The sequence below is a fragment of the Engraulis encrasicolus genome, chromosome 2, assembly GCF_034702125.1.
Source record: "Engraulis encrasicolus isolate BLACKSEA-1 chromosome 2, IST_EnEncr_1.0, whole genome shotgun sequence".
NCBI lineage: Eukaryota > Metazoa > Chordata > Actinopteri > Clupeiformes > Engraulidae > Engraulis > Engraulis encrasicolus.
Window position 1 is genome coordinate 13,638,249 of NC_085858.1, and position 26,759 is coordinate 13,665,007.

The window sequence follows — 26,759 nt, forward strand, 5'->3', positions numbered from 1 at the left end:
ATTACAAAAAACATGGTAGACCATTTGGCACATTTGTGAATTTCGGAACTGTGTTCCATCACGCAAAGGACTAGGCTATTTCTCTTTTTTTGCTAGGCCTAGTAGGCTATGCAATCGCACTAGTAGGCCTAGCCTACGATTACATTCTTGTTATGACATCATTGAGTTAATTAATAGCCTTAATTGACAACTGGCCGTCGATAACCTAATTCAATTAACCGGGAAACCCTCGGGCAACCTGTGGAGCCTTCAGTTGGCAATCAGTTTGGTATGCACTTGGTTCGAAGAGCTTTTGATTTATACTCATCTCCGAAATGGCCGCAGCTGCAGTTGAGATGGTAAAACAGTATTTAAGTTATTTTTACTGTTATGACCTTGACATACGTTTACTGTAGCCTGTAGAGAGAATTTGATAATTTGGTCTAAACAAGGCGGAAAAGTGTGCTGGTGGTGACCTGGGCCATAAAGCCACTTTACTTTTATCCACGTGTGTTTCAGCCACGAGATAACGTGGCGACAAAGAAGAAGACCGCTGCAACCAACAAACAGAAAACTGTTCTTGTGAAACAGCCACTGGCAAAGCATACGTTGCAAACTAGGTATGATCTCTCTGACCCATAGTAGCATGGTTGCGTAGGCTACACCTCGTATTAATGTTTTGCCTACCTTCAGCTGAAATTGCCCAGAGATTCCACGTGCATGTTCAGGTGTAGGTTTAGGCTACCAAGACGTTCAGGCCTAGCCTGTTTTTGTTTACAACTAATCTGGAAAGCAAAGACAGTTGTCCGTTATTTGTAGGGTCTTATTAATTGATTGACGGAAAGTTAAATTTAGTAGCCTATGCCTTTAAAAAAAAAACTGGCAAAGTAAACTAGTTTGTAATTCATGAGTAGGCCTATATATTATTTATTTAGTGACTGATTATAATCAACATTGAAGCTTGCAGTGGTTCCATCTTTCCTCTGCAGATATCACAATTTCTGTAGTCTGTCTTGTTGTGTACTCTTGCAGCTGGGGTTTGTGGTTCTTCAAGAATGACAAGCGCAGGACCTGGCAGGAGAACCTGCAGCTCATCACCAACTTCCACACTGTGGAGGACTTCTGGGCGTAAGGCAGTCTTGTCCTCTTCTATTCTTGACTCTCTGCGTGAAAGATGTAGAAATTTGGCCCTACTGTGGCTTAATGGTAGGGTAAGGTAAGCGTACCCATTAAGCCCATGTACCCTTTAAGCCCACTTTCAACTTTGAGGTCAATTTAAAGAAAGGGAAAAGGTGAATTTTGTTGTTCATCACCCTATCCAATTAAAGGGGTTAGTAACTGACAAAATGTTTTTTATTGCAAACAATTCACATTTTTTATCGTCGAGTTATCCCCGTCCAAGTGAATCCAGTCTCAGGACTACTGACAAGAAGTTGCCTCAAAACTTTGCTATTTTGGGACATGTCAGAAATCATAGAATTTCAGCTAGTTTAAGTCAAATGTTTTGAAAATACTTTCATATTTAGTGAACTAAGAGGTAAATGTAATGATTTTTATATATATACATGCAGTGTTTTACTAAATTATAGCATTTCCCTTCAAATGGAAAGATGTGTTTTATGAGCGAGCACACGCCGATATTTTCTTGATACAACCACACACCATCTTTATCTTACTCTACCGTAAGACTTAAGGTGGTTAGGTATGAATTCTAAGCATATTCCAGTTTGTTTGGCATTGGTCTTTAAAGAAATGCATCATGAAATGTTTTGTGGAGTTGATTATTTCCATAAAATAGCTTTTTGTATAGGCGGGCTTAATGGGTACAAGGTGGGCTTAAATGGTACACCCCATTGAAATGCATGCAAGTTTGCATGCATGCTTATGAAAAATGCCTTTGAGGGACATAAAAAGTGCTGTACAATCCCAAGTTGTTGGTTTAAAAGGCGTAATGTAATGAACTAACAATAATCAATAAGAAAAAATACATTTCTCTTTTTGGATGAAGAATTTTATGAAGTATATGAAGTAAGAGATGCCGTAATATTTAATTAGGTTTTATGCATTATTTTTTGAGCAAATCTTAAATTTTTGGTCTGAAACCATTTATGCCATGTAGGCTACACTGTTTAAACTCAATTCACACACCTCACCAGGTATTTTGATAGAGAAATAACTATATGAGCTTATTTGGAACACAAGTGGGCTTAAATGGTACCAATGGTACCATTTAAGCCCATTCAGACTTTTCACTTTTCTCGTAAAAAATCTTCATATTGTACTTTGAAATATCCATCGACTCAGTGACAAACATTGAGAAGAGAGGTAAATCTTACTATTTAACAAATTATTTCACAAAAAAATTATGTGAAGATGATTGAAAAATAAAGAAATTTAGATTTTGGTGGGCTTAATGGGTACGCTTACCTTACTCGTCTATTACTTGGCCGACCCTTCCCCGTCTCTCTCTCCCCCAACTCGCTTCCTGGATGCTTCATTGTCCTGTCATATGAAAAAACAATAAAGGCTTGCAAAGCCCCTAAAAATACTTTAAAAAAAAAGAAAAATGTAGAAATTTACCAGGGACAGGGGAGTATAGAAATGTAATGGACGTAGAACGGGTAGGAGTGTAACCTTTTGTCTTTGAAACCGATCAAATTATTCACATTAACAGCCTTTGACTTTGTACAACCCTAAGCTGGTGTCGCTCTCTGTTCTCAGGTTGTACAACAGCATGCAGCTCCCAAGCAAACTGTCCTCGGGATGTGACTACTCCGTGTTCAGGGTATGTGAGCATCGGTGTGTCCCTGGGTTCAGTCAGTCAGTCAGTCAGTCATTGTGTGCGTGTGTTTGTATTCCAGTGTTAAAGGTAGGCCTACATGTGCCCATATCGTGCATGTATTTGTCTGTTCTACTCCTGAAGTCCCCTAGTTAACAAAAATGTAGCCTACCATTTCAATCACTAGGTTATGCTTTATGTTCTGAATAACGACATTTCTGATAGTGCAGATTTAGTCATTTCTGTAAATTCTTAAGCAGTAAATAATCTGAGGGCGCACTGATGGCCTCGCTCATATGACATGACATGACATCTTTAGCAACAAAAGTGTCAGTCAATCCATAGAGTGGTACATGTAGAATGACTTCCATGTCTGGAAACTCCAGTCCAGGGCTGGCATATTGCACAGGCTATGGCTACTCCAGGCACTGCAAATGTACTTTCAATTGGAGTGCGTTGCAATATGCGACCTTGCCTCCTCCACTTGCGCTTGTCTCCTCGTCCCGCCTCCTGGCTTCTCCTCCGTGGAGAAACCGATAAAGTTTCCCAGCTGTCAGCCTAGCCACAACAACTTTTGAGGGACTGCTTTTAATTCACCATCCCAATTGCAAATGAGAAAAAGACTCTACAATTGAGCTTTTGCAAGATATTGAAATATAATGCTGTTGTTAGTGATGTCATCATGACATATTACTTCCTGGTACGAGGAGAGAGGCAAGTGGAGGAGGCAAGGTCGCATATTGCAACGAACTCTAGGTCTCCGTTTTGTATGTGTATGTGTGTGTGTGTGTGTGTGTGTGTGTGTGTGTGTGTGTGTGTGTGTGTGTGTGTGTGTGTGTGTGTGTGTGTGTGTGTGTGTGTGTGTGTAGCGTGGCATCAAACCCATGTGGGAGGACCGTAGCAACAATGCAGGTGGACGTTGGCTGGTGACCGTGTCTAAGCAGAAACGTCACACCGACCTGGACAAGTTCTGGCAGGACACGGTGAGTCTCCCACTCTGCTCTCTGTCACTCATGCAGCGCACACGCCCAGAACACCCAATTGTGGCCTTGAGTCGTCTCGGCAATTGAGCCAGATCCATTATTAACCATTTTTGGTCCTTCATACATTCCCAGTTGTCAGTCATTGTAGTAGATATGCACTGACTTGTAGGCCTATGCAGATTTACTGGATTTATGCAACAGTTTCTCATACAGCAGAAAAAGGGTGATTAACGTGTGCTTGCACAGGTGATTCCAGAGAACTTAGCTCCAACATACTCTCAACATATGATCATTGTGTCAGCTGTGGTGTAATGGTTAGGGAATTGGACTGTAGATCATAGGGTGGCAGGTTCAATCCTCCTTCCTCCATGGCTGAAGTGCCCTTAAGCTAGGCACATAATCCCCACACTGCTTCAGGGACTGTAGCCAAGTCCCATTTACAGAATTGACTTCATTCCACCCTTAACATACAGCACTGTAAGGGGTTGAACTTGACTGTGTATGTGTCATTTATAGCTCCTCTGTCTGATTGGGGAAGGCTTTGGTGACTACAGCACAGACGTGTGCGGAGCCGTCGTGAATGTCCGCGCCAAAGGAGATAAGATCGCCGTGTGGACTGCAAACGCAGAGAAGGCGCCAGCCGTCAAGGAGATTGGGTGAGGCACACGCATATATTATGCACTCACTCTTGTCTGCTGGTGCACTGCTCCAGGCTTGAGAAAAAGAAACCCATTTCATCCATCCATATGTGAACTTTTTCTTTATCTGCTGTTAATAGATGTTGCCGAATCACATTTGATTTCATGAGCAGAAGGATTACTGCTCCTTAAAAAAAAATAGATCATGGAAAGTTTTTATTTCCGTAATTCCATCAAAAATGATCATAGATTGTAGCTTCATGACCCAGATTTTAAACTCAATTACTCACAATTAATGTGTTTCTTCTTACATAGCCTATTTTGGGCTTCCATCTAAAAAAAACATGAAAACAGGGTTTTTTTAAATGAATATTGTAACAATATTATGATCCAACAATTTGTTCTATTTTTTTTCCTGAAGAAAATGGTGATCACATCAAAACAGTCAAAATATGGTACTTTCTAAATGATATGTTAATGTCCAATACTTGGATAGAAATATCTTAACTTTAGTCACTGCCATGATGCGCTTTGCCATTGAGGTCAATGGCAGGGGCATTGCATGGTAGTTATGGAAGCCCAGATATCCTTGATGATTTGAATATGAGGTCCTCAGTGTTTCAGTGGGAATGATATGCTTTCAATGATTGCAGGCACATCTTCAAGGATCAGCTGGGCTTGTCAGACAACCTGGCGATTGGCTACCAGGCGCATGCAGACACAGCCACCAAGAGCAACTCCAACACCAGGAATAAATTTGTGGTCTGAGGAGAAGATAAATTGGCCCTGTAAATGACTGTGTAAAGATAAAAAGTTGTGTGTTTTGTGTGCGTGAGTCTGTTTGTGGGAATGGTGAGTATGTTTGTCTCTTGTCTTTCAGATTGGTGTAGATGGATAATTCTTTTCCATGGTAATCTTTTGTTCGCCTTTAAAATGAGACCTACCTGTACAGTATAGAAGGCTACAGTGATTTGTTTTTTTTCCATTGCGTTTCAGTTCTTTTTATCATTTTGGGTCCATCTCCCACTCTGGCTTTTTTTTTAAGCATCACGTTTAGCTTCATTTAAATGCAGTACTTAATCTGAAAAGCTTTGGAGTTTGTTTTCTTTAAAATGTTGTTTACAAATCGTATATTATGTTAATTATGGTCTTGAATTGTTTTCTTAAATAAAGTTTAATAAACTATACCAGCAAGCACACAACCTGCATGATTTTAGTCCTGTAAGTTAAGCCAGCAAAATGTGCCAGGTTTGCTTGTTCAGTTTCAACTGATATCAGAATAATGCACAAAGAGGCACACACCGAAAGGTGTCTGCTCAATTTTTTTTTTTTAAAGGTTGATGCTAGGTGAGCCCCTTTCTGTTTGATTTGAAGCGTTTTATTTGGGCCAGCTCCCTCACAATAAACCAAGAAAGTCAGTGAAGCTTGCTGTATTCAGTTTCAACTGATAAATTGATCAAAGATCGATCTTAATACTGTACATGTCCTCTCTGAGCTCCATACTGCAACTTGACCGCAATGTCCTGTCATGTTAGAGGTCAAGGTATATTTCTAATGTCACTAGTAGCCTAGCGACAACTTTCTGTAACACTTAAAATGTGTACACAGGTCTTGACATTTAGCAGGCTTACAACAGACTGACCTGCAATGGAATCAGAACGAGAGGGAGATTAGCAAACATATCTTCATCCTTACTGTGGCATATGCATAATCCACTATGCTAATGCAGCTTCTCACACAGTGAAGATGGAGGTGTCTTATCAAGTTCTCTAGTGAAGGGAGGGTGCTGTGGCACAGCGCGCTAAGGGCCCCCACATTTGGGCTTGCATGCCCAAGGGTTGCACCTAGGGTTCGAATCTGGCCTGGGTCATTTGCCATCCCTACCCCATCTCTCTCCACATTCGCTTCCTGACGCTCTTCACTGTCCTGTCTGAAATAAATCTTTAGATCTTCCAAACTTTCATGTTGAGTTTGCAGTAGAGTCAAACAATTAAGTTAATGAGAGCCTTGTTGACCATCTTCATCTATGATACCTCCAGTATTTTGCCAAGTGCTCCAGTCATCCTCACTCGATTGCACTCATGTAGTTTTAGCAAGCATGTCCCTGGCCTTGATTTATTATTTTTTTAAATTAAGTGTGGTGTTAATCTTATGATGAGGTGAAAGAGGTGTTGGGAGACTTGTGAGGTAAAGGGGGCGTTTGTTGTTGGGGGGGCTCCTATGCTCCGCCTAGTCATAATGAGCAGGTGGAGCACTCGAAGGGTCACTCGCAGACTCAAAATGAATGGCAGTGAATGAGAAGCCAGCGCACTGAAGGGTAAATTCTGCTTTTTTAGACTTTTAATTATCGGGAACACTTTCATTCAAAGTCCACTGCCTGCCTCATGAATCCTGGGAAATGACTATGAAGTGGCAGAACCATATATATGTCCGAACGACCACAAGCAGTTGTACAGTAGAATCCACAGTCCCCCCACCAACACTCAGTCAATCACAAGCTGTCAGATGCAAACATGTCAACCCTCTTATTTGTCTGAAAGGGTATCTAATAGTGGGGTCGTAGGCATGTGCAATTTTTCTCAGTCATTTTAAATTGGTGTTAAAGTTTGGTTTTCACTTCCAAGTTGAAGTTTAGGGTCTATAGAACAATTTGAGTTTGAGTGTCAAACACACAGATAACAAAATGTCCTGCGGGTGGGGTGGGGGTGGGGGGGGGGCGCTCTAAAATATATAAACTGCTATAACTTTTGATTAGTTAAATCAAATTTAACAAATGAGGTTTGTATGGATTCAGCATTAAGAGGAGAAACTGGTGACCTAAGTATTTCGTCACCAGAAGACACACTATGTAATAAACACACTTTTAGCCCATGGACAACAAAATTCAGGGTTTTTTAAGATCAAGGGTGAAAATGCCCTCAAAGTTGCAATGAAACAATATTTATTGTTACAAGCTATTGTGAATAAAGCCTGGGATATCATTCAGCTTGATTTGTTCAGAATATCCCTGAAGCACAAAGATACCGAGGATACCTATACGCAAATATGGCTGCATAAAGCCTATGTGATATTTAGGACCCAGCTTGCAACTTTGAGTTTATGAATTTAGGATCATCAGCTTTTTATTATTATTATTATTATTGTTATTATTATCATTATTATTATTGGAGAGACAATGCTGTTAGTATGCGTGCGGCTTCTACACACACACACACACACACACACACACACACACACACAGAGCTGTCGTATACACACACAGAAACATGAGGGAAAGAGATAGAGCTCTGTGTGTGTGTGTGTGTGTGTGTGTGTGTGTGTGTGTGTGTGTGTGTGTGTGTGTGTGTGTGTGTGTGTGTGTGTGTGTGTGTGTGTGTGTGTGTTGGCACGTGCATGTATGGAGATGCTTCAGGTGCATTTCAGCAATGGATGGGTAGGGAGAGGTAAGGGTGGGATTCGAACCTGCAACCCTCTGATAAACCAACACCCGATACCCAGTAGGCCACTGCCACTGTATAGAGTGGTGGCCACAGCGGCATATTAGGCTACGGTTGTCCAGGTTCTACAAGTAAAGAGTAATCCAGAGAGGATGTAGCTCCATCAGGGCATTTGGCACATTTAATGTATGTCTAGTAGACACCTCTATATCTTTAACAGAATCATCAATTGGTTGGCCTCTCTGCCATGCTGCCATTTGTGTTTTATCCAGGATATCAATGTTATCACATGTGTAGTGGATGAATTTATCTGCCACAATGTTTGTTGGAATAATGGCACCACTCTCTTGGTTCAGTGTTTTAGAGTGCTCTCAGCTAAGGAGGATCTTGGAGGACCTGGTCGTAACTCAGACAATGACCTGCCTGATTGAATAGTCATATTAGGTCTTTTACCCAATAGCTTGATGAAGAGTACAAGCAAGACTGACATGTTTCGGAGTCCATTTTTTGCCATCACTGACACAATAAACAAGGACTTTAGCCTCATTCAGAACTCTTCTTTGGAGAAGTTTTTCCTTGCCACCAATTCCATCATCTTCAAGAGATGTCTGGCCACTAACAACCAGGCTGAGTAGCATGTATAGACTATCTGGAATGTATGCAATAGTAAGCCCTATCTGATAGAATATGTAAAATATGTCTGAACATTTTTCAAAATTTACGTTATATGTAATATCATGGTGTCATCTAGCGATTTCTGGACAGTTTTCAGAGAGCCAATAGCAACTTTCAGTGATTTTTTGGAAACACTAAATACTTCACATTATGCAAAGTATTTCTAAAATACTTACATCAATTTTCTTAACCATATAAACACACATAGGCTACAAATATCTTATTAGAAAAGCTAAATATTTAAAACGTTTAGGCTAACACCTAGCCTACAATATTAGCATTATTAGCATTCTAGAAGCTATTTTATACTTTTTAAAATCCTCTATAGTATATACATTCATCAACAAACATTAATGGGACTCAAAATGTTAGAAAAGAGCATTTATTTCCAAGTACAGCAATACTTGGTAAAAATGCTCTGTCAAAAATAGCGTATTTTGGCAGCCATTTTGTTTTTCAAATTTAACTGTCAAAACCTCAAAATTCAGCTTGGGAACCAGTCTAGTTGAATTCAGCACACTTAAATTATGTTAAGTACATAGGTTCCCAACTTTTACTAAAAAATGCTTCTAACATTCACAAATATGAAAAATGTGTCTAGACTAAAGGCTGCATGTGTGTGTGTGTATGAATGAAGATTCTAAAGGTGACAGTTTGGCAGTCAATAGCTGAGTAATATGTGCAGCCTTATCCTCCAAACATTTTGCAAGTTGTCAAATGATATTGACACACAAATGGCATAACCCTGTTCTTCATATCAAAGCTGAGATCACTTTTCTAGGCCAAATGGTTCAGTCAAAAAGTGGACATATTCAGGCCTATGCGCTGAGCTGTTCACAGATTTTTTCTAAGTGAATGGGGTCACATCATAGGGATAAAACTGCACTCTCTCAAACATTTTTTAAGAGTTGGCTAATGATCTTAACACAGTTTGTATTCAGAGCCAATACCTCTCTGACAATGCCTTTACCTAGTCGAAAGGTGAAGCGGTTTATTTTATTCTATTAAAAACCCCAGGACAGGTCACCTCTCACTCTAACTCTAACACAGTTTGTGACATCATCATCTTGACCATTCTACCATTCATTTCAATGAGGGGGAAAACAGAGAGAAAACTGAGGAAAACAAGTCTGGTGAACGAATGAAAGGGGGTAGGCCAGCGAAAAATACACCACCTGCTGTTCGTTTTGGCACTCAAACCGTGTCTCTATCTCTAACGCTGCAACGATTCAAAGCCACCGTACTAATGAATGGAGGTGAATGGAAAAATGTAGAATAATAATAAACTGTCGATGAACAATTAGTATGCTTTCCCGCAAGCATACTACTGTATATAATAAACTGTCGGACAACAATTAGTATGCTTGCTGGGGGCAAGCAGAGGCCTTTGGCAAGCATACTGAATAATACTATAGGACTATTTCATACATGGAAGACGCAATCATCTGCTGTTATGAAGACATCTCTGTCATCTGGGAACTGTCCATTTGTTACCAGCGCAGTTGACAGTAATAAAAACCGTTCTGTCTTGATGTATTCTAACTAGAGGTGAAGTGCAGCTGTACTAGTACTTGTACAAATAGACCCGCCAGATCTTGGTGCAAGTGCATGAAGGTAGAGTTAAAGTGCACACGTCTGTGCAAGTGCACATACAATTTCGAAGACTGACCACTGACTGTTATTGTAGAGTGGAGTATTGGGATGAATGTCAGCCCTAATGGTCTTCTGTTTGTTTTTTGAATGCCGGAAAAACTGTTGTTCCTCATAGTATATATCATCATCATTATCCTTATTATTATTATTATTATTATCATTATTATTATTATTATTATTATTATTATTGATTTACTTTCTTCCAGATATACATTTTTTGTGAATAAAATGATGGCTTGATTGAAAAAAAAGCTGGTACTCATGATCCTAAATTCATAAACTCAAAGTTGCAAGTTGGGTGCTAAGTATGACATAGGCTTTATGCAGCCATATTTGTGTATAGGTATCCTAATTATCTGTGTGCTTCAGGGATATTCTGAACAAATCAAGTTAAGTGATAACCCAGGCTTTATTTACAATAGCTTGTAACAATAAATGATGTTTCATTGCAACTTTGAGGGCATTTCCACCCTTTATCTTAAAAAAGCCCGGATTTTGCTGTCCATTGGCTAAAAGTGTGTTTATTACATAGTGTGTCTTTAATCTGGTAACCGAATACTTAGCTCACCGGTTTCTCCTCTTAATGCTGAATCCATCTCATATGTTAAATTTGGTTTAAATAATCAAAAGTTATAGCAGCTTATATATTTTAGAGCGCCCCCCGCAGGCCATTTTGTTATCTGTGTGTTTGACACTCGAACTCAAATTGTTCTATAGACCCTAAACTTCAACTTGGAAGTGAAAACCAAACTTTAACACCAATTTGAAATGACTGAGCCTAATACAACCCCACTATAAGGCCAGATGGTAGGAAGGAGCATTCCAGGAAAAGGGGGTGGGATGGATCATCCAACAAGGTTGTCGTGTACTCATCAGAAATTTGCCTGATAGTTTTTACATCTGTACCAGTTATTTTAGAGCCTAAATGTGTGGTTTTGTCCAGCATGTGTCTGTGTTTAACAGAAAGACCACCTCCCCAACATTGAATGGCAAAGGTCACCACACTCTGTATGAAAGTTAAATAAAACAATCTTAAAATCACTGTATCAACCTTGAAGCTACGCAGTTTCCTTAAAAAATAGTCTCTGTTGAGCCTTTGAGTATCTTGCCAGAGTATTTTCTTTCCAAGAGATATGAGTTATGTAGCTGCTCTCTCTCTCTCTCTCTCTAGGCTTGCATGAACAGTGGCATCTAAGCAGAGATGTTTCACAGCAGCGTAGGCCTTGCCTCTTAATCTCCGGCTGGTACGAATGCCCTGGATGCCTGATAAGGTCGGCCCATAAGTCAACAGCCTCAGGGGAGGCTCTGTGTCTGCTGGAAAACGATTACAGAGTAATATTTTTGTGAAGAGTGTGGATGGCTTTTAAAATCCTGAACTTAATTTGTGTGTGTTTTTTTCTTTTTCTTTATGTCCCTCGTTCATCATTGACCCATCTGTGTGGCACTGAGGGAGATTATATGCTCTAAGAAGATAGGACTACTTTCATGGTAAGAGAGAATTTGTGGCATTGGAATGTTGACTTGTGTATTTGGAAGTGTGGGGGATGGAAGTGCTGAGAAACTAATGACTGTGATGAAGGACAATATGTGAAGGGGGGGGGGGTGCAAGAGTCAAGATGTGGTCTGGGTTTTTTTTTTTTGGGGGGGGGAGGTCATAAAGTGGCTGGAGTCAAGATCTATGGCACGGGCAGCAGCGGCGGCAGGTGGGGGGATGTTTGGCGGGTCATTAGTCAACTAAAGTATTTGTTGTAGTACTTATGGGGGAGATGCCAATTTCCCTACGAACGTGTTAGCCTACTGGCTAACTTTTTTAAGTCACTTCACACTTTATCTAGTTCTCTGAGTAGGCAAGTTGCAACACATAATCATCATCTAAAAATTTACATCACATCTCTCCCGTGGCACACACTAGACTGTCGAGTAGGAACTTGAAGAATTACCATCTGTCAGCACGGGTGGTGGTGTCAGGTACTTCCCGATAGTAGTCCACTCAATTCCAGAGAAACCCCCTCAATGGCCCAGTTCTTAAATTCTCTTAATTTTCCTTTTTTTTTAAACTGACAGGGTGTTTGGATTTCTGTTTCTGTGCTTTAGGCTATCATACGAGTGCTCTGACTGCAGACTGTTCACTGATCTAAGGCTGGGATGATGGTTTTGGTAAACACAATGAATATATAAAAGACAGCACTGTGGTAAGTATAACTCTTTTATCTTATCCTAAGCTACCTTTAGTAAATGCCAGTATTAACAATGCAGATGACGTGAAATTTCTTTCTTAAAAAAAGCGCGGTAACACTTTCTATGAAGCCCATATCTATAGCGCATTATGAGCGCATTTATAACAAATTATAATGCACATTATAATTACTTACAACACATTACGACTACACCGATGATATTTCATGATGCTTTATGTTAACAGTAATGAATAACCATGAATCTAGCTTATAATGCTTTATAAATCCAAGGGTATTATGAGTGCTCATGACTGGATATAAACTACAGGCTGCCTGAATGGGCTTACAGTACATTATGATGCATTATAGATGTGCATTATACAGTGCATTATAGATGCATCCATATGAACTTCACTTTACTTAGAGCACACATTGACGACTTATGATCTCACATGAAACATTATAGCATCGTATGAGCCCTTATGACAGTTTATCATCCAGGTCTGTGCATAGAGGGGTATAGGTACTCATAATGTACTATAAGCCCCATCAGGCAGCCTGTTGTTTATAGCCAGTCATGAGCACTCATGACACCCTTGGATTTATAAAGCATTATAAGCTAGATTCATAGTTATTATAACTGTTAATATAAAGCATCATGAAGCATTATGAGTATAGTCATAATACGTTGTAAGTAATTATAATGTGCATTATAATTTGTTATAAACGTGCTTATAATGTTGGCTTTAAGTAAAGTGTTACCAAAAGCGCTTGCCACAACAAAGCTGTGTCTTCACACTTGTCTTTTGTAATGTGCCCTCATTTGTTTACTGCTATTGTGATGGGACTGGTTTATGACCTGGGGCCTATTACAAAGCTGGTTCAGGTGTAAATCAGGTTAAGTTAAGCGACAAATCATCTAATAGAAGAGCCTGCAGTCCTAATTTTCTTAAGAAAATAAGAAATCAAGGCTCTTCTATTGGATGACTTACCTCTTAACCTGGTTTACTCCTGAACCACCTTTGTAGTATGGGCCCCTGGTCCAATGGCTTGATTAGAAGTGTTTGTGAAGCAACTGCTGGAGCATGTTGGGGGATACTAGAGAGGGGATCGTGACTGAACATGTGTCTGCTGCAGGGTAGTTAATGTGGAAATGAAAGTGATTTGTGCTTCCCCTCATCTCTGTGCCAAGAACAACCAAAATGTACGTAGGCATGGCAGGGCTGAATATTAGAGGCATGACTGGTGTGGTGCAGTGCCATGGAATTCTGGGGTTGCATTTCTGGAAATCGTAGTTGTAACTTCGGTAGTTGCCAATAGGAAATTGCATTGCAACCAACAAAGTAGCTAACATGATTAGCAACTACGCTTTCCAGAAATGCACCCCAGAGTTGTGACAACGTGGGTACAGGAAGTCGGTTGGTGACATGATTCATGGTTACATTCTAATACTTTTCGGCAGCAGCTTTCTTTTTGTTAGAGACTAACCACTATATAACAAGCAAAGATGACATTAAAATGAATAACATGTGCCTCCAGGGCCACTCACAGCTTCTGCTGGGCCCAGGACAAAGTCATCTGAAAGTGCCCCCTTCCCATAGGCCTACAATGTAATGGGGACCCAATTCTGGGCCCCCTATCTCCCTGGGCCCGGGACAACATAGCCGGCACTTAAGACAGCGTTGGAGCTGGTAATGTTGGCTGCACAGAACAGGCAGAGGATTACACCACTGACACTTCAGCTTGTCAAAACAACAGGGTGAGCTTGCACCATCTCCATGTATGAGGCATTAGTCTGAAAAAGTTGCTGTGTGGGACTTCAGGCAGACATGAATGGAATTGTTTGGGTCGTAATCACATGGTTTAAAGAAAGTTGTAAATCTTTTTTGTCAGAGTAAGATTGAAAGATACACTGTGTAGGATGGTGGCCAGCCTATTGCCAAATTTGACCCTGTCATGAATATTTACGGAACAAACTAATATTTACTAGTATGACCAAAGTACACAAGGTTTTGTAGCTAAAAATGTTAATTTCTGGAAATTCAAAATGCCGAACATGGAGAAGGGCCACCTTTTCTTGTATGAACAGTGCAATTTTCCCAGTCATCATGAATACTTAGAATTTAATGGTGTTGGTAAATATCCATGAAAAGGGAACAGTTGTGAATGGGCAGCATTTTTTCAGGGAATAACCTACAAAGCATTTTTACACAGTGCGCCTTTAGGAAGTATAACTTAGATGGATAAATAGTAGATACAAGAGTATGTAATGAACATTGTACTTCATTGTACTTCCACTTAATTATGGATTAAGCAATGGGGGAAGGGTATCTAATGTTAAAATATTGCTTTTAATTGAGAATTTGAAAAAAAAGACATTACCTCTGATAAACATCTGATGACTACTGCCCTCCTACTCTCACAGCTGCAGTCACATTCAGTGGGAGACAGGAGTTTCTTACACATAATTAGAGGCACATTTACATTTTATTTGTGTCAAGTTGGCACTCCTGAGTTGTTTTACTGTGTTTAATGTGCAGTGCAGGTGTTCAATTAACAGCTAAATTGTAACTACAAAAAGATGAGTGGAGCTGGGACAGGGCTGGACTGGGGGAGAAGTATGACACGGGCACTTTTGCCCTAAAGGGGTCCCTCATAAATAGCGGCACAGAACTGATTCACCAGTGAGATTTTCAAATTCATGTATTTTTTTTACATTTCTACAAAAAAATAGGGACCCACGAGGATGCAGGGCCCACTGGGAAATGACTGGTATGCCAGATGGCCAGTCCAGCCCTGCTCTGGGACACAACCCACACGCAGCACAGAGTGGAAACGACTAATTAGCTTTATTTCATTGCCCTCCTTGAACATTTTTAATTGGTTGCAGATTGGAATATGCTATCCAAATTTGTCAGTGGCTTGTACTGAATCCAAAAATCAAAAGAGATCCACACTGTACACTATCTCCCACCACAGCTTAAACTATATTGCACAGCTACTGATTTGGTACCATGGTTTCTTGACTGCACAAGGATTGCTCTACACAAGGTCTGGCTAGAAACTCATTGGAAGTGTCACAGAAGCTGTGCATGGTGTGTGCATGCAATGTGAGAAATAAGTGGCTTTTGGTGTAGGCTGTAGGTTCCCTGAAAGGAAAACAAGCTATACAATTGAAGTGGGTGGTTGTCTTCTTCTTTGTTTAAATACCTTTGGCATTCTTTTTTCCAAGGCATGGTTGTTTTCACTCTTGTTTCCTTTGTACCCGAGTGAGCAAGATCAGATGATCTGAAAAGCCCTAAGGCACATATATATGTATACTGTGAAGCTCATGCTGAATTCACATGCTGTCACACTTTTAAGGACATCCTTCTGTATTCTGAACTTAAATGAAATGTTCAGTGTCTGTAGCAATATGATTATGAGCCTTGGCATTTGTATGGTAAGGGAAACTGGCATTATAGTAGTTCATAGTAGTTTCAGTAGTTGGTTTTGTTTGGTGCTTATGGGTGGGATTAAAGTCTGAGGGACAGTATTTTGTGTCCAGTGAGCACTTGTGTACATTGCCATGGCAAATGCCTACTGGTAAACATGAGTCAGCAGTTTTCAGTTCACTTATAACCAGAGGTTTCAAAAGTAAAAGTAAAAAAGATACACAGTTTCCTTCCAACACAAGTAACTTATCTGAGTAACCAGTAGATCTGTGTACTTGTCTTACGATCAGCTAACTCTGCACCGGTTGGATCAAGTTTATGGTGAGTCCTTGTTAGGTTTTCAGTGTTTTTCAGTCTATCTCATTAGGTACAATGGAGTAAATGGTGTAACAACTGCTATGTAATGCCATGTGCTGGTGTTGTAATTACACCACAAAAGTACTTTTACTTTTACTTTTGACACATCTGCTTATAACACTGCTGTTTTCACATTTTCAATCTTTTGTAGGCCTATTGAGAGGAGTGCTTATGAAGAGGACAAAGCAAGAAGACAAAACAAGTACCTGATGTGCATGGCCTTGTATGTATCAAATTAAAGTGAATTAAAAATGCTCACAAGAAACAGTCAAAAAGAGGTAGCAAGTGGAAGGAGGGGCATGAGCAGCAATGCGTGTGAGGCCTGTCTGAACTTGCAAGTTGCAACACTGTGAAACCCCATATCTCTGAACAAAGACGCGTCTCTCTCTCATGTTCAAGTAAGGAGAGCAGTGAAAGCAGGCTTCTTTTCTATGGCAGTGAATACGTCTCCTGCTTAGAATTAGAAAATGAGTACATAAATTGCTACATGTAGGACATGAATATAAGGTGTTGGCCTGTATGTTCAGTGCACGGTTGGACAGTGGTATAAAGCATTCAGACAGAGAGAAGCAAGTGTTCAGAAATTTCATGAGGTAAGGTCCTGAAACAAAATATTTTTTTGGTTTCTCTAGGTTAAAAACAGCTGCAACTTGACTTAACATCATGGAACTGACTGGTCTGATTTTACTTACAGAGAGAATGCATAGAGAGCAGACAAACGGTTTCATCATTCTCTGCATCTTTGCTGGCTTTGCCTATGCAAGTAAGTAACAATGTTGATGTAAAATACAAGTCAAGGAACTGTACATAATGAGTTTGATTCAAATATTCAATTGTTACTTACAAAAATCCTCGCAGGTGGTGCAGGACCACTCATTGTGGACCCAACACGGCATGCTCCCTGCCACGGAAATCTGTCACTCTCCTGCTCCCTCTCCACTCCTGAGCCCCCCACCTACATCTACATGTCATGGGTGATAGACACGCAGCCCTTGTGTAAGGTAACAGATGGAGTCGTGGAGGTCTTAGCCAGTGACATTGATTGTCATTATGACAGTCAGCTGCTAAGGCTAACAGCCACAGTGCTTCAGCAGGGACCACTGAGCCAGGGAGAGTACACCTGCAAAATGCGCTCTAACCTGGGCGCTAACTACAACAATACAACTGTGACTCCTCCAGGTGAGTGTTAACAAACTGAAGCTGTTACAGTCATTTGATGTCTATGGGTGTCTATTGATGTAACTGTGAGTCCGCTGGTTTAAGATGAAATTACTGTCTGAAGGAAAACAGACTACAAACTACAAACTTAAAGGGGTTCGCCCACCCTTAGCAAAAAGTAGTATACTTTTAAGTTAATTGTTTTCAGTATACTTATGTATAAGTACTTCAGACCATGTACTTCCAGTGCAATAGAAAGTACTAATTTAATACTTCTTGAGACATGTCTTGGAACAACTACTATATAGTTCTTATAAATTAGTAATTGTCCATGATTGTAAAGTGAATGTGAATTGCGTTGGTGTTATATAGTTGTATATAGGCTACGTATAATAGGGTGCATCAGATGCCCCCTATGAAAAGATATTGCCTTGGCCCTATAGTAAAAATGTTCTACACCCAGTAAAAACACACTGTGTAAAATATTTTGAAATTTGAATGAAGTCTACCGGGGCCACCAGCCCCATGAAAATAGAAAATAAGGGTGATAGTCAAAATCTTGGAATAGAAACAGGGCTGGACTGGCCATCTGGCATAGCGGGCATTTCCCGGTGGGCCCTGCACCCTCCTGGGCCCCCATTTTTCATTTTTTTACATTACTGCAAATAGGGGCCAAAGAGGGTGCAGGGCCCACCGGTGAGTCAGTTCTCCGCCACTAATAATAATGAGGGGGGCCCCTTAAATCCAAAAGTGCCCGGGCCCCATTTATCCCCCAGTCAGCCCTGAATAGAAATTTACATTTCGGTGCATCAAGCTACCCAATAAAAACATATTGCCTCAGCTGTGTGATAAAAATGTTCTATGCACAGTAGAATCACTCTGTGTAAAATATTTTGAAATTTAGATGAATTCTACTGGGTCCACCAGGCCCATGAAAATACAAAACAATGGTGATGGTGATGGGCAACCTGGATTCCAAAGCTGAAGTCCAGTGCCACATATTCCAAATATAGCCAATATAATGCACCAACTGACCCACTGCTAGTATCAAGCAAGAGATTGCGAAGCTGTATGACTTTTGTGTGTTTCACCTGTGGGCCTACAGGATTGTACAGGTAGCTGTTAATACCTGGTGGAACATCTGTACTAAAGCTGTGAATGCTCCTTGGAATGACCCTGCAGTAGTTCAATAGAGTACAGTCAATACAACTGCATGTTATGTTGGAAAGATTGGCTTCCCAAACCTGTACTTAAGTGACTTCTAGGTATGTCATGGGTATCACCAGGTCCAGAGTCCATTGCCAAGTTATGGTACTCCTCTGATGGAGTAAAGTGAAATACTACCACAGGCGATGGGATAAAGAAGTAATGGCACTCTTCGATACAGTTGTATTGACTGCCTTGTAGCCTAGTCATTCCAAGGAGCATTCACAGCTTTAGTACAGATGTTCCTCCATGAATTGTAGGCCCACAGGTGAAACACAAATATACACAAACAGTCATACAGCTTTGCAATCTCTTGCTTGATACTAGCAGTGGTCAAAGACAGCAAGGTGTTGATATTGTGTTGCAAAACAGCAATTTTGCCTGAATATAGCAGTTTGACCATCAGTCTGTCCCGAGACTGAAGTCTGTGTAAGTGGATCGACTGAATACACATCCTGCTTAGATATTCCTTCTGTTTGTGCTCCCAATACAGGTGATTTCACTAATTACCTCATCAACCTGGCTTAAGTGGTAATTAGGATCAGCTGGTTCATTATATTGGCAGGGGCAAATGTGTCACAGGGTTTGTCCACCTCTGTTTTAAGACAATGGAAAACCTGGATTCAAAAGCTACAATCCAGTGCCACAGATTTCAAATTACCTGGTTTTACCTGTCCAATTGCCTTAATTGGAAAGGTAAAACTAGGTATGTCATTTGGAATATGTGGCACTGGACTTCAGCTTTGGAATCCAGGTTGCCCATCACTATCACCATTGTTTATTATTTTCATGGGCCTGGTGGACCCAGTAGAATTCATCTAAATTTCAACATATTTTACACAGAGTGACTTTACTGTGCATAGAACATTTTTATCACACAGCTGAGGCAATATATTTTTATTGGGTAGCTTTATGCAGCGAAATGTCCATTTCTATTCCAAGATTCTGACTATCACCATTATTTTCTATTTTCATGGGGCTGGTGGTCCCGGTAGACTTCATCCAAATTTCAAAATATTTTACACAGTGTGTTTTTACTGGGTGTAGAACATTTTTTACTACAGGGCCAGGGCAATATATTTTCATAGGGGGCATTTGATGCACCCTAACGTATAATGTTCAAATTTAGTCCAAATACCTATTAAATAGTATACTTTCTAGTGAGTGTAAAACAAGTTTATTAAAAAGTGTACGTCAAAGCAGTATGATACTTTAGTACAAAGGGCACAATGGCAACTGCAGGCTATTCAAGGAACCATTTCGACAATGCATGTTGTGATTCGTGTCTGGGAATTGGATAATAGTGGAGAGAATCCAAGACATGATAGGACATGACGTGAAGACAAATCAATCATTGCCAACCCTTGTCTTCCTTGTCCTTAACCACACAGCATGTACAGGGTCGTTTCAGCACACTAGCCTGGAGCAACCAGCAAGAGAGGGGTGTCTGTTTTACGACGTCTACCCGGATTCCCGGGTTTACTGGTTCAGCAACAAAGACAACACCAACCTCACAGCCTCCTCCATAGACAACAGGAGTGTGCGAGGGGACAACGGATTGTACAACATCAGCAGTGAGCTTCCCAGGGAGGGTATCCCAGGTGATGTGAGATGCTCCCTGGGCTACCACAACTCTAGTCATCTCATCCAGGCCAGGATACAACCAATGACATTTAATCATCTGGAGTCATTGAAACCCACCGAGAGCATTACAGGCAGTCCCATTACAGGCTCTGGTGTGTGTCCAGGGCTCCACCGGGCTTTCCTGTGGGCAGGACTTGCACTTTGTCTGTGGCAGTAGGCTAACTCAGGTGACCGTTGCACACCAAAGAAGACGATCTGATCAGAGGTATGAACTGAAGATCACAGAGCAAGATGAATTGGTCAAAGAGAAGAGATGTGTAAAGTGCATTTAAGGACAATTGTAAAAAGGTGTAAAGTTACAGATGTTGATGACAGCAAGTTGATACAAAAAAGTAGTTAGTTGTACCACACACACACACACACACACACACACACACACACACACACACACACACACACACACACACACACACACACACACACACACACACACACACACACACACACACACACACACACACACACACACACAAGCCAGTTTTGCCACCCCTGACAACATACCCCTTTGTACAACCCCATCCCACACCCTACCGGCTTCCCTGAATGTACAGACTTGAATTTTCTGTTTTGAGAGTTTGTTTTTGTTGCAATAAACATTTGATTGGCCAACACTGGTTTTGTGACTTCAATTTGATGTGTGAGAACGTTGAAATGGTGGGATTAAGACGATGGTGGGATTTAAAACTGTCCATGTTTAACCATTTACATTATTAATAAATTACTATTGTGCAACCAACTATGGAAGGTAGACAAGTCAATTTATGCAAGGACATTGCAAGCACAAACAAGTTACTGTGCCAATCAAAATGTACACAGTAAAATGTGCAATTTTAAATCCGTTAATTCAACACGACTCTGAGTATATAGTATATGGTCCCACTCAACTCAACACTCAATTCAACACTGCTCATACAGTATAGTGTATGGTCCCACTCAAGTCAGCACTCAAACAGTTGAATTTAACACAGAATTAACACATAGACCTATAGTTGTATTTACTACTATTTTAGAGCAAAGATGGCTTCACAGTGTTGATTCAACACTCAAGTTAAAACGTAACACTAAAATTGAGTGGGACCATAAATACTCAGGTTAGTGTTGAATTAACACTGCAACATTTATTGTGCAGGCAATGACCCTTCAGGAAATAATTTGACTGCTGTGGACAGCCTCCTACTTTAACAGAAAACTTGAAATTCTTTCTAAATTGGAATCTTCCTGTGTGTTGTTTGAGGCATGCAGCATAGAAATTAAAATTGAGCAACTTTCTTTTCCTACCACACGAGGGCAGACTAGCGCAGCATTTCCGCCTCTATCCGTGCAGCAGTGGTCTGGATATAGGGAAGTAAGTGCAGGTGTGCAGCTTGCCGCTCTTTCCAAGCACACATGGAGCAACTGTACAGAACAGAAACCAGCATCCTCTATTAGACCTGTACTGTATTGTCACATTGCACGATTGATATGGTCTCATACACATAGGCTATTCATTTTTATATTTATAATTTTAATTTCACTGCATCTTCTGTACCAACAAATTGAAAGTGGTCGGAACAATTGATTGATTACCATGATGTGGCTGATTTTTATCCTGTCATTTCACATTCATAACCCCATTTTATATACTTCCTGTGTGCTAGATTAAATTTGGCATGTAATGATGAAAATGTATTACACAGTATTACATAAGTTACATCAGTGTCAATATCATGCAGCCTATTCAACGTCTAATAACTTGTAGTGGTGGTGAGTCTCAATGAAAGCAATGTAGCCTTTTCGCTAGGCGAGCTTTATGTGAAATGATGGCTAGCAGTTCCGCAGAATTATACCATCATAATTATCCCCTAATTATTATATAGCCACTGCTCAAGAGACAATAACGTTTCCAGGAGCTCTAGGTCTGCTGAAGTGAATCACAATGGCACCCATTAGCCAAGAAGAGCCTGAAATGGGTCACAAACACTGTGGTGCAATTAAGGAGATGCTGCACGTGAAAATGGAATATCCTATATGAATCTATGCTGCACGACAGCATTACATAACCTATTGCATTTGCACGTGTTCTATTTACATACTGACCGACAAACATAAATATGGTCCATGGCTGATGGACGGATGCATCACAGATTACTGGAGTTGACCTGAATCACCAAAACTAAAATGGTCATCAAAATTCAACTCAATGCCACGAGAATTCACAAGGACATTTCCTGAGTTTCCTTCCATCTATGTTTCCTGGAAAACAAATTAGTTTGTGTTTGTAAATGTGAGGGCACAGAGATGGGCAGTTCATCATCTTGACCTCAGTGACACAGAGTGGGTCACCTCTGATTGAAGCAATTAAAAAAACACAATACACATAAAATAAATCAGTACATCAGTATAAATGCTCTGCTATCATGGATAATGGGTTTATCACAGAGGTACATGGGAGGTGCATGGTTTGATTCCTATCAGCAGTAGGAAAATGTTGGAGAGAGCATGAACTCAGTGCTCTCCTGCCTCCTTAACTGGAGTGCCCTTCAGCATGAGGCATCTTCTCCTGCCTCCACCTCCACATCCCTCCAGGAGGGCTGGCCTGTCCTCTCCATGTACCAAACCTATACATGTGTACATCACTCTGAAAAACGGTGTCAAATACAGTACATGCAATGAAGGGGTTTATCTTCCATCTTATCTTCTTGAAAGAATAAGCATATATAATTAAAGGTGCACTGTGTATGGATGGTGGCCAGAGTAGGTATTGCTACTATGCTGCTCATTAAAACTGTGCTGAAATCTTTTCATGAATATTTACTGAATAATAAACTTGGATTTACGAGTATTACCAAAGTATGGTACGTTTTGCAGCTGGAAATGTGTGAATGGACAGGATGAATTCTGGAAATAGACTACTAAAAATAGTACACAGTGAACCTTTAAGGAGACATTGTAAATCACTTTAAAATAACGTTTCAGTCCATCATATAGTTCTAAGTGCACACAATACTTTTTTTAGATTTCAAATGGCCAGGTTTAAAATTGCCAAGTTTGCAAAGCCTTCTTCAGCATCCTTGTTGTTTTCACCAACTCTTGTGATGGAAAAATGCATTCTTACACCCCATTGCCAACCCAAGTTTGTCATATTGTTCCAAAATTCACAGAGTGCAGTTCTGCGGCGATATTAATTTCAGTATCAAGTTTAAGGTAAGCCCATGGAGTCCCAACGGCTGCGTTGGGGCTGATTAGTTGTCTTTGTTTGCATCTGACCCAGACAATGACACAGGTTATTTTTAGCTGAAGCGAAAGAGGAGACTGTATTATCTGTAAGTGTGACAGGCTGTGTTTGTGTAAGGGTGTGTGTGTGTGTCTGTGTCTGTGTCTGTGTCTGTGTGCGTGCGTGCGTGCATGCATGCATGTGTGGGCGCCTGTTGTTATTCGTGACCTTTAGCAAAAGCAAAGACGTGTCTGTTTTCTAGAGATTTGCCAGACGTGTCCCCTGTGCAGTGGAATGAAGAGGTGTGGGAAGCACAAACAGAAGGAATATAGAGACAATAGCTGACTACAAATATGGGTGGTACGCATGTGTGCATTCAAAAACAATCCACTGCAATCAGGAAAACAGACAGGAGTGTTAAAAAAACACACACAGCCCTAAAACGTCAAATAGTTTGTAAACGACATCAACATATATGGAGAAGGAACTTGCAGTGAAACTGGGAAATAATTTTTTTTTTACACATAGAAGGTGTGCAAATTCAATTCCTGACTTTTCCGAGATTATTCTTGTTTAGATTTTCTTCAGCTCCAACCCGGATTCCGAAAACGTTGGGATACTTGGTATTTTGTGGAGGGAAAAACAGGATGTTGCCATTCAAAACCTTCAATCCATTAATAAGATAGGGCAATGTGCAAAGACAACATATCAGTTGTTGAAGCCAGGGATATTTATAGCTTTGAGGGAAATGTGTGCTCTTTTAAAATTTCACCCATGCAATAAACCTCAAAAAGTTGGGATGGCCAATAAAATGCCGTTAAAGCTAGATAAGACTAAAGACAAGATGAAGGTTAATTACATTAAATGAAGACATGATTTTATAAATACACATTTTTTTCCCCCATGACATGATTTCCGCAGCTCAACGGGTAGGTGTGCTCTTCATTGTGTGTTTCTTTTTGTTATGCTTATTATGTGACAAATCGTGACTGCAACCTGGTTACTCTTGTGCTGGAGCCACGCTGTTTGAACATATAATAGAAGAGAATGCAATTTGCCATCCTTATGAGGCAATATCTAAATGCCATCCTCCAAAATAGCATGCCTTTGGTAGCTGCATATGCTGACCAAAGCATATGTGTCATTCAGCATTCAGTCAAACTCTCCATAAGCAAGAAGACATCCCCATACCATACCCCATACCATCATACTATGCTTTTTCAAACTGACCACTGAATCAAATTGAATTATTCATCTTCTGTTGTAGCCCAGAGGGAGCAAGATTCCATGATTTAAAATAAGGAGTAAATGTTTTCCATTCTGTAATCATCAGAGAACAGTTGCCACATGCACATGCGCACGCACACACGCGCACGCACACACACACACACACACACACACACACACACACACACACACACACACACACACACACACACACACACACACACACACACACACACACACACACACACACACACACACACACCTGGCTGAATGGAGCTTGTGTTGAGGTAACCATGGTGATGGTAGGTACGGTACGGTAGCAGGAGCTCCAGTGTGCACTAAGGCAGGAGGGCAGGAGGGGCGTCAGGCAGCTCCACCATTCCCACCGACAGCAGCCACAGTACAATACTGACCTACAAAGGAAAAGGGGAGTAACATGCATTGTTGTTGAAAATCTGTTATTAAGAATTTGATCAACATGAGATCAAAATATGAATTGAAATAAAATTATTTGAATATGGTAATAATAACAAAGTAAGAAAAAAAACTGTGACATGTCATGTCAGTACTTAGGCCGCACAACAGGAGGATTTCAAAGTCCTTTTGCTCTGCACAGCAACTGCCAGGGCAGCATACTACTACTCATGCTGCTGATGCTGAGGGGGCAGATGCTGCCATTAGATGAGGCAGCCTCATCTCACATGCAATACATACACACATACAGTACAGTACATGTAGACGTGTTTATCACATTTTTATACAAGTATATCCCCACCCCACACATACACACAAAATACACTTACTTATACATTAAAATACATGTCTGAAGTGTAACTTGTATGCACATCCCACCTCGCTGAGGTCAGGTGCAGGACAAATGTGTATCTGGTTTTGACGCAGCAGAGTCTTTGCTGGGTCTAAACGTTGTATGTCTTTAATCATTTTTGGAGGGGGGAGAGGGCTTTTTGCCTTTATCTGTGTGACAGGAAAGTGAAGATATGGACAGGAGGCGAGTGAGAGAGACAGACGGGGAAGGGTCGGCAAAGGACCCGGGCCGGAATCGAACCTGGGTCACCGGCGCAGAGGCACAGTGCCCCACCGCTAGGCCACGGCAGGGCCTAAACGTTGTACAGTATGTATTGAATAAACCTTCAAATCAGAGCTGCAGTGTGCGGACTTCTACTCTTTCTATTGAAATACAATTTACAGCGTTAATGCTGATGTGTGATACCAAGCTCAGTGTGAGACTGCAGTGCATGAATAGTAACGTGAGAGATGGAGTGGTGGGGAATGACTGTTGATAGAGGATGAGTAGTATAGTATAGTAAGCTGTATGATGAGTATTACCATCATTCTAAATGCTCATGCATTACTAAGCTTTAATGTATTGATAAATACACTGCAAAAATGTTTTATAGCAATGGAATGAGACTATAGCCAACAAAAGCCTCATATCCAAAACTAATATCAGTGTGCCTATGATGTCTGTAAGACCGTTCACATTGCCAATAGCTGCCATGAAATGACAGCAAATCATTTGAATATTACAAGTGGCCAGTCTTTAAAGCTCAGCCCTCCAGCTCACAAATGAATATTATCAAAATGTAGCCTACCTCATGAAACATCATTCACACCTTATCTAACCAGCTACACGTGTAATTTTTCCTTCCTCTTGATACAGGAACCTGCATACAGATGAGAGAGAGAGAGAGAGAGAGAGAGAGAGAGAGAGAGAGAGAGAGAGAGAGAGAGAGAGAGAGAGAGAGAGAGAGAGAGAGAGAGAGAGAGAGAGAGAGAGAGAGAGAAAGAGAGAATTATCACCAGTATAAAGAATGTGGAAGTAACAAACCTGTTTTCCAAGAATTAAATTGTGAGCATGTGTTGAGTGAGTGAGAGAGAGTGTGTGCGTGCCTGTGTGCATGTGTGTGTATCATACTGGCTGTCCGTATATTGTTGTCTGTCTGCTATTGTATGTCATCATGCAAGGTGTATAGAGGCCATGATACTTATTGCAAATGCATGCTTTGCTGTTTTTAAGTTTCAGCTACAGTCCAGCTGAAACCACTGTACATTGATCCATACATGTGTACAGGAGTAGGTCACAATAAGCCTCAGTAGAGAAAAAAAAGAGCTCCTCGGTTGGTAATTATGTGAATACTTTGATGTTTAGTTTAGTGCGACTGTACCTTATGTCAGACATACACATATTACAGACACTG

At 40.6% G+C, this 26,759-nt stretch overlaps 2 protein-coding genes across 3 annotated transcripts; both read left to right on the top strand.

Annotated features, from left to right (window-relative positions):
- Window positions 1-204: 204 nt before the first annotated feature.
- On the top strand, window positions 205-5,566 carry LOC134468677 (eukaryotic translation initiation factor 4E-1B-like). The gene is made up of 7 exons (XM_063222570.1): window positions 205-338; window positions 499-599; window positions 1,012-1,107; window positions 2,701-2,764; window positions 3,628-3,741; window positions 4,258-4,397; window positions 5,033-5,566. The coding sequence occupies exons 1-7, from the start codon at window positions 315-317 to the stop codon at window positions 5,145-5,147; spliced, it is 654 nt and encodes a 217-aa protein (XP_063078640.1). The 5' UTR covers window positions 205-314; the 3' UTR covers window positions 5,148-5,566.
- Window positions 5,567-12,262: 6,696 nt separating this feature from the next.
- Window positions 12,263-20,457, top strand: LOC134460793 (uncharacterized). Of its 2 annotated transcripts, XM_063213357.1 has the most exons (5): window positions 12,263-12,336; window positions 16,264-16,335; window positions 16,807-16,875; window positions 16,971-17,291; window positions 19,868-20,457. In XM_063213357.1, the coding sequence occupies exons 3-5, from the start codon at window positions 16,812-16,814 to the stop codon at window positions 20,275-20,277; spliced, it is 795 nt and encodes a 264-aa protein (XP_063069427.1). In that variant the 5' UTR covers window positions 12,263-12,336; window positions 16,264-16,335; window positions 16,807-16,811; the 3' UTR covers window positions 20,278-20,457. The 2 variants fall into 2 exon arrangements, with proteins under 2 accessions (XP_063069427.1, XP_063069419.1); XM_063213349.1 differs by lacking the exons at window positions 12,263-12,336; window positions 16,264-16,335 and adding an exon at window positions 16,442-16,705.
- Window positions 20,458-26,759: the final 6,302 nt, after the last annotated feature.

What these genes read in the sequence shown, in the direction of transcription:
- LOC134468677 (XM_063222570.1), top strand. Translation starts at nt 315, where the DNA reads ATGGCCGCAGCTGCAGTTGAGATG. An exon ending in CCGCAGCTGCAGTTGAGATG is followed by an intron (nt 339 to 498) that starts GTAAAACAGTAT and finishes CGTGTGTTTCAG; the next exon opens with CCACGAGATAACGTGGCGAC. An exon ending in ACTGTGGAGGACTTCTGGGC is followed by an intron (nt 1,108 to 2,700) that starts GTAAGGCAGTCT and finishes CTCTGTTCTCAG; the next exon opens with GTTGTACAACAGCATGCAGC.
- LOC134460793 (XM_063213357.1), top strand. Translation starts at nt 16,812, where the DNA reads ATGCATAGAGAGCAGACAAACGGTTTCATCATTCTCTGCATCTTTGCT. An exon ending in TGCTGGCTTTGCCTATGCAA is followed by an intron (nt 16,876 to 16,970) that starts GTAAGTAACAAT and finishes AAATCCTCGCAG; the next exon opens with GTGGTGCAGGACCACTCATT. An exon ending in TACAACTGTGACTCCTCCAG is followed by an intron (nt 17,292 to 19,867) that starts GTGAGTGTTAAC and finishes TTAACCACACAG; the next exon opens with CATGTACAGGGTCGTTTCAG.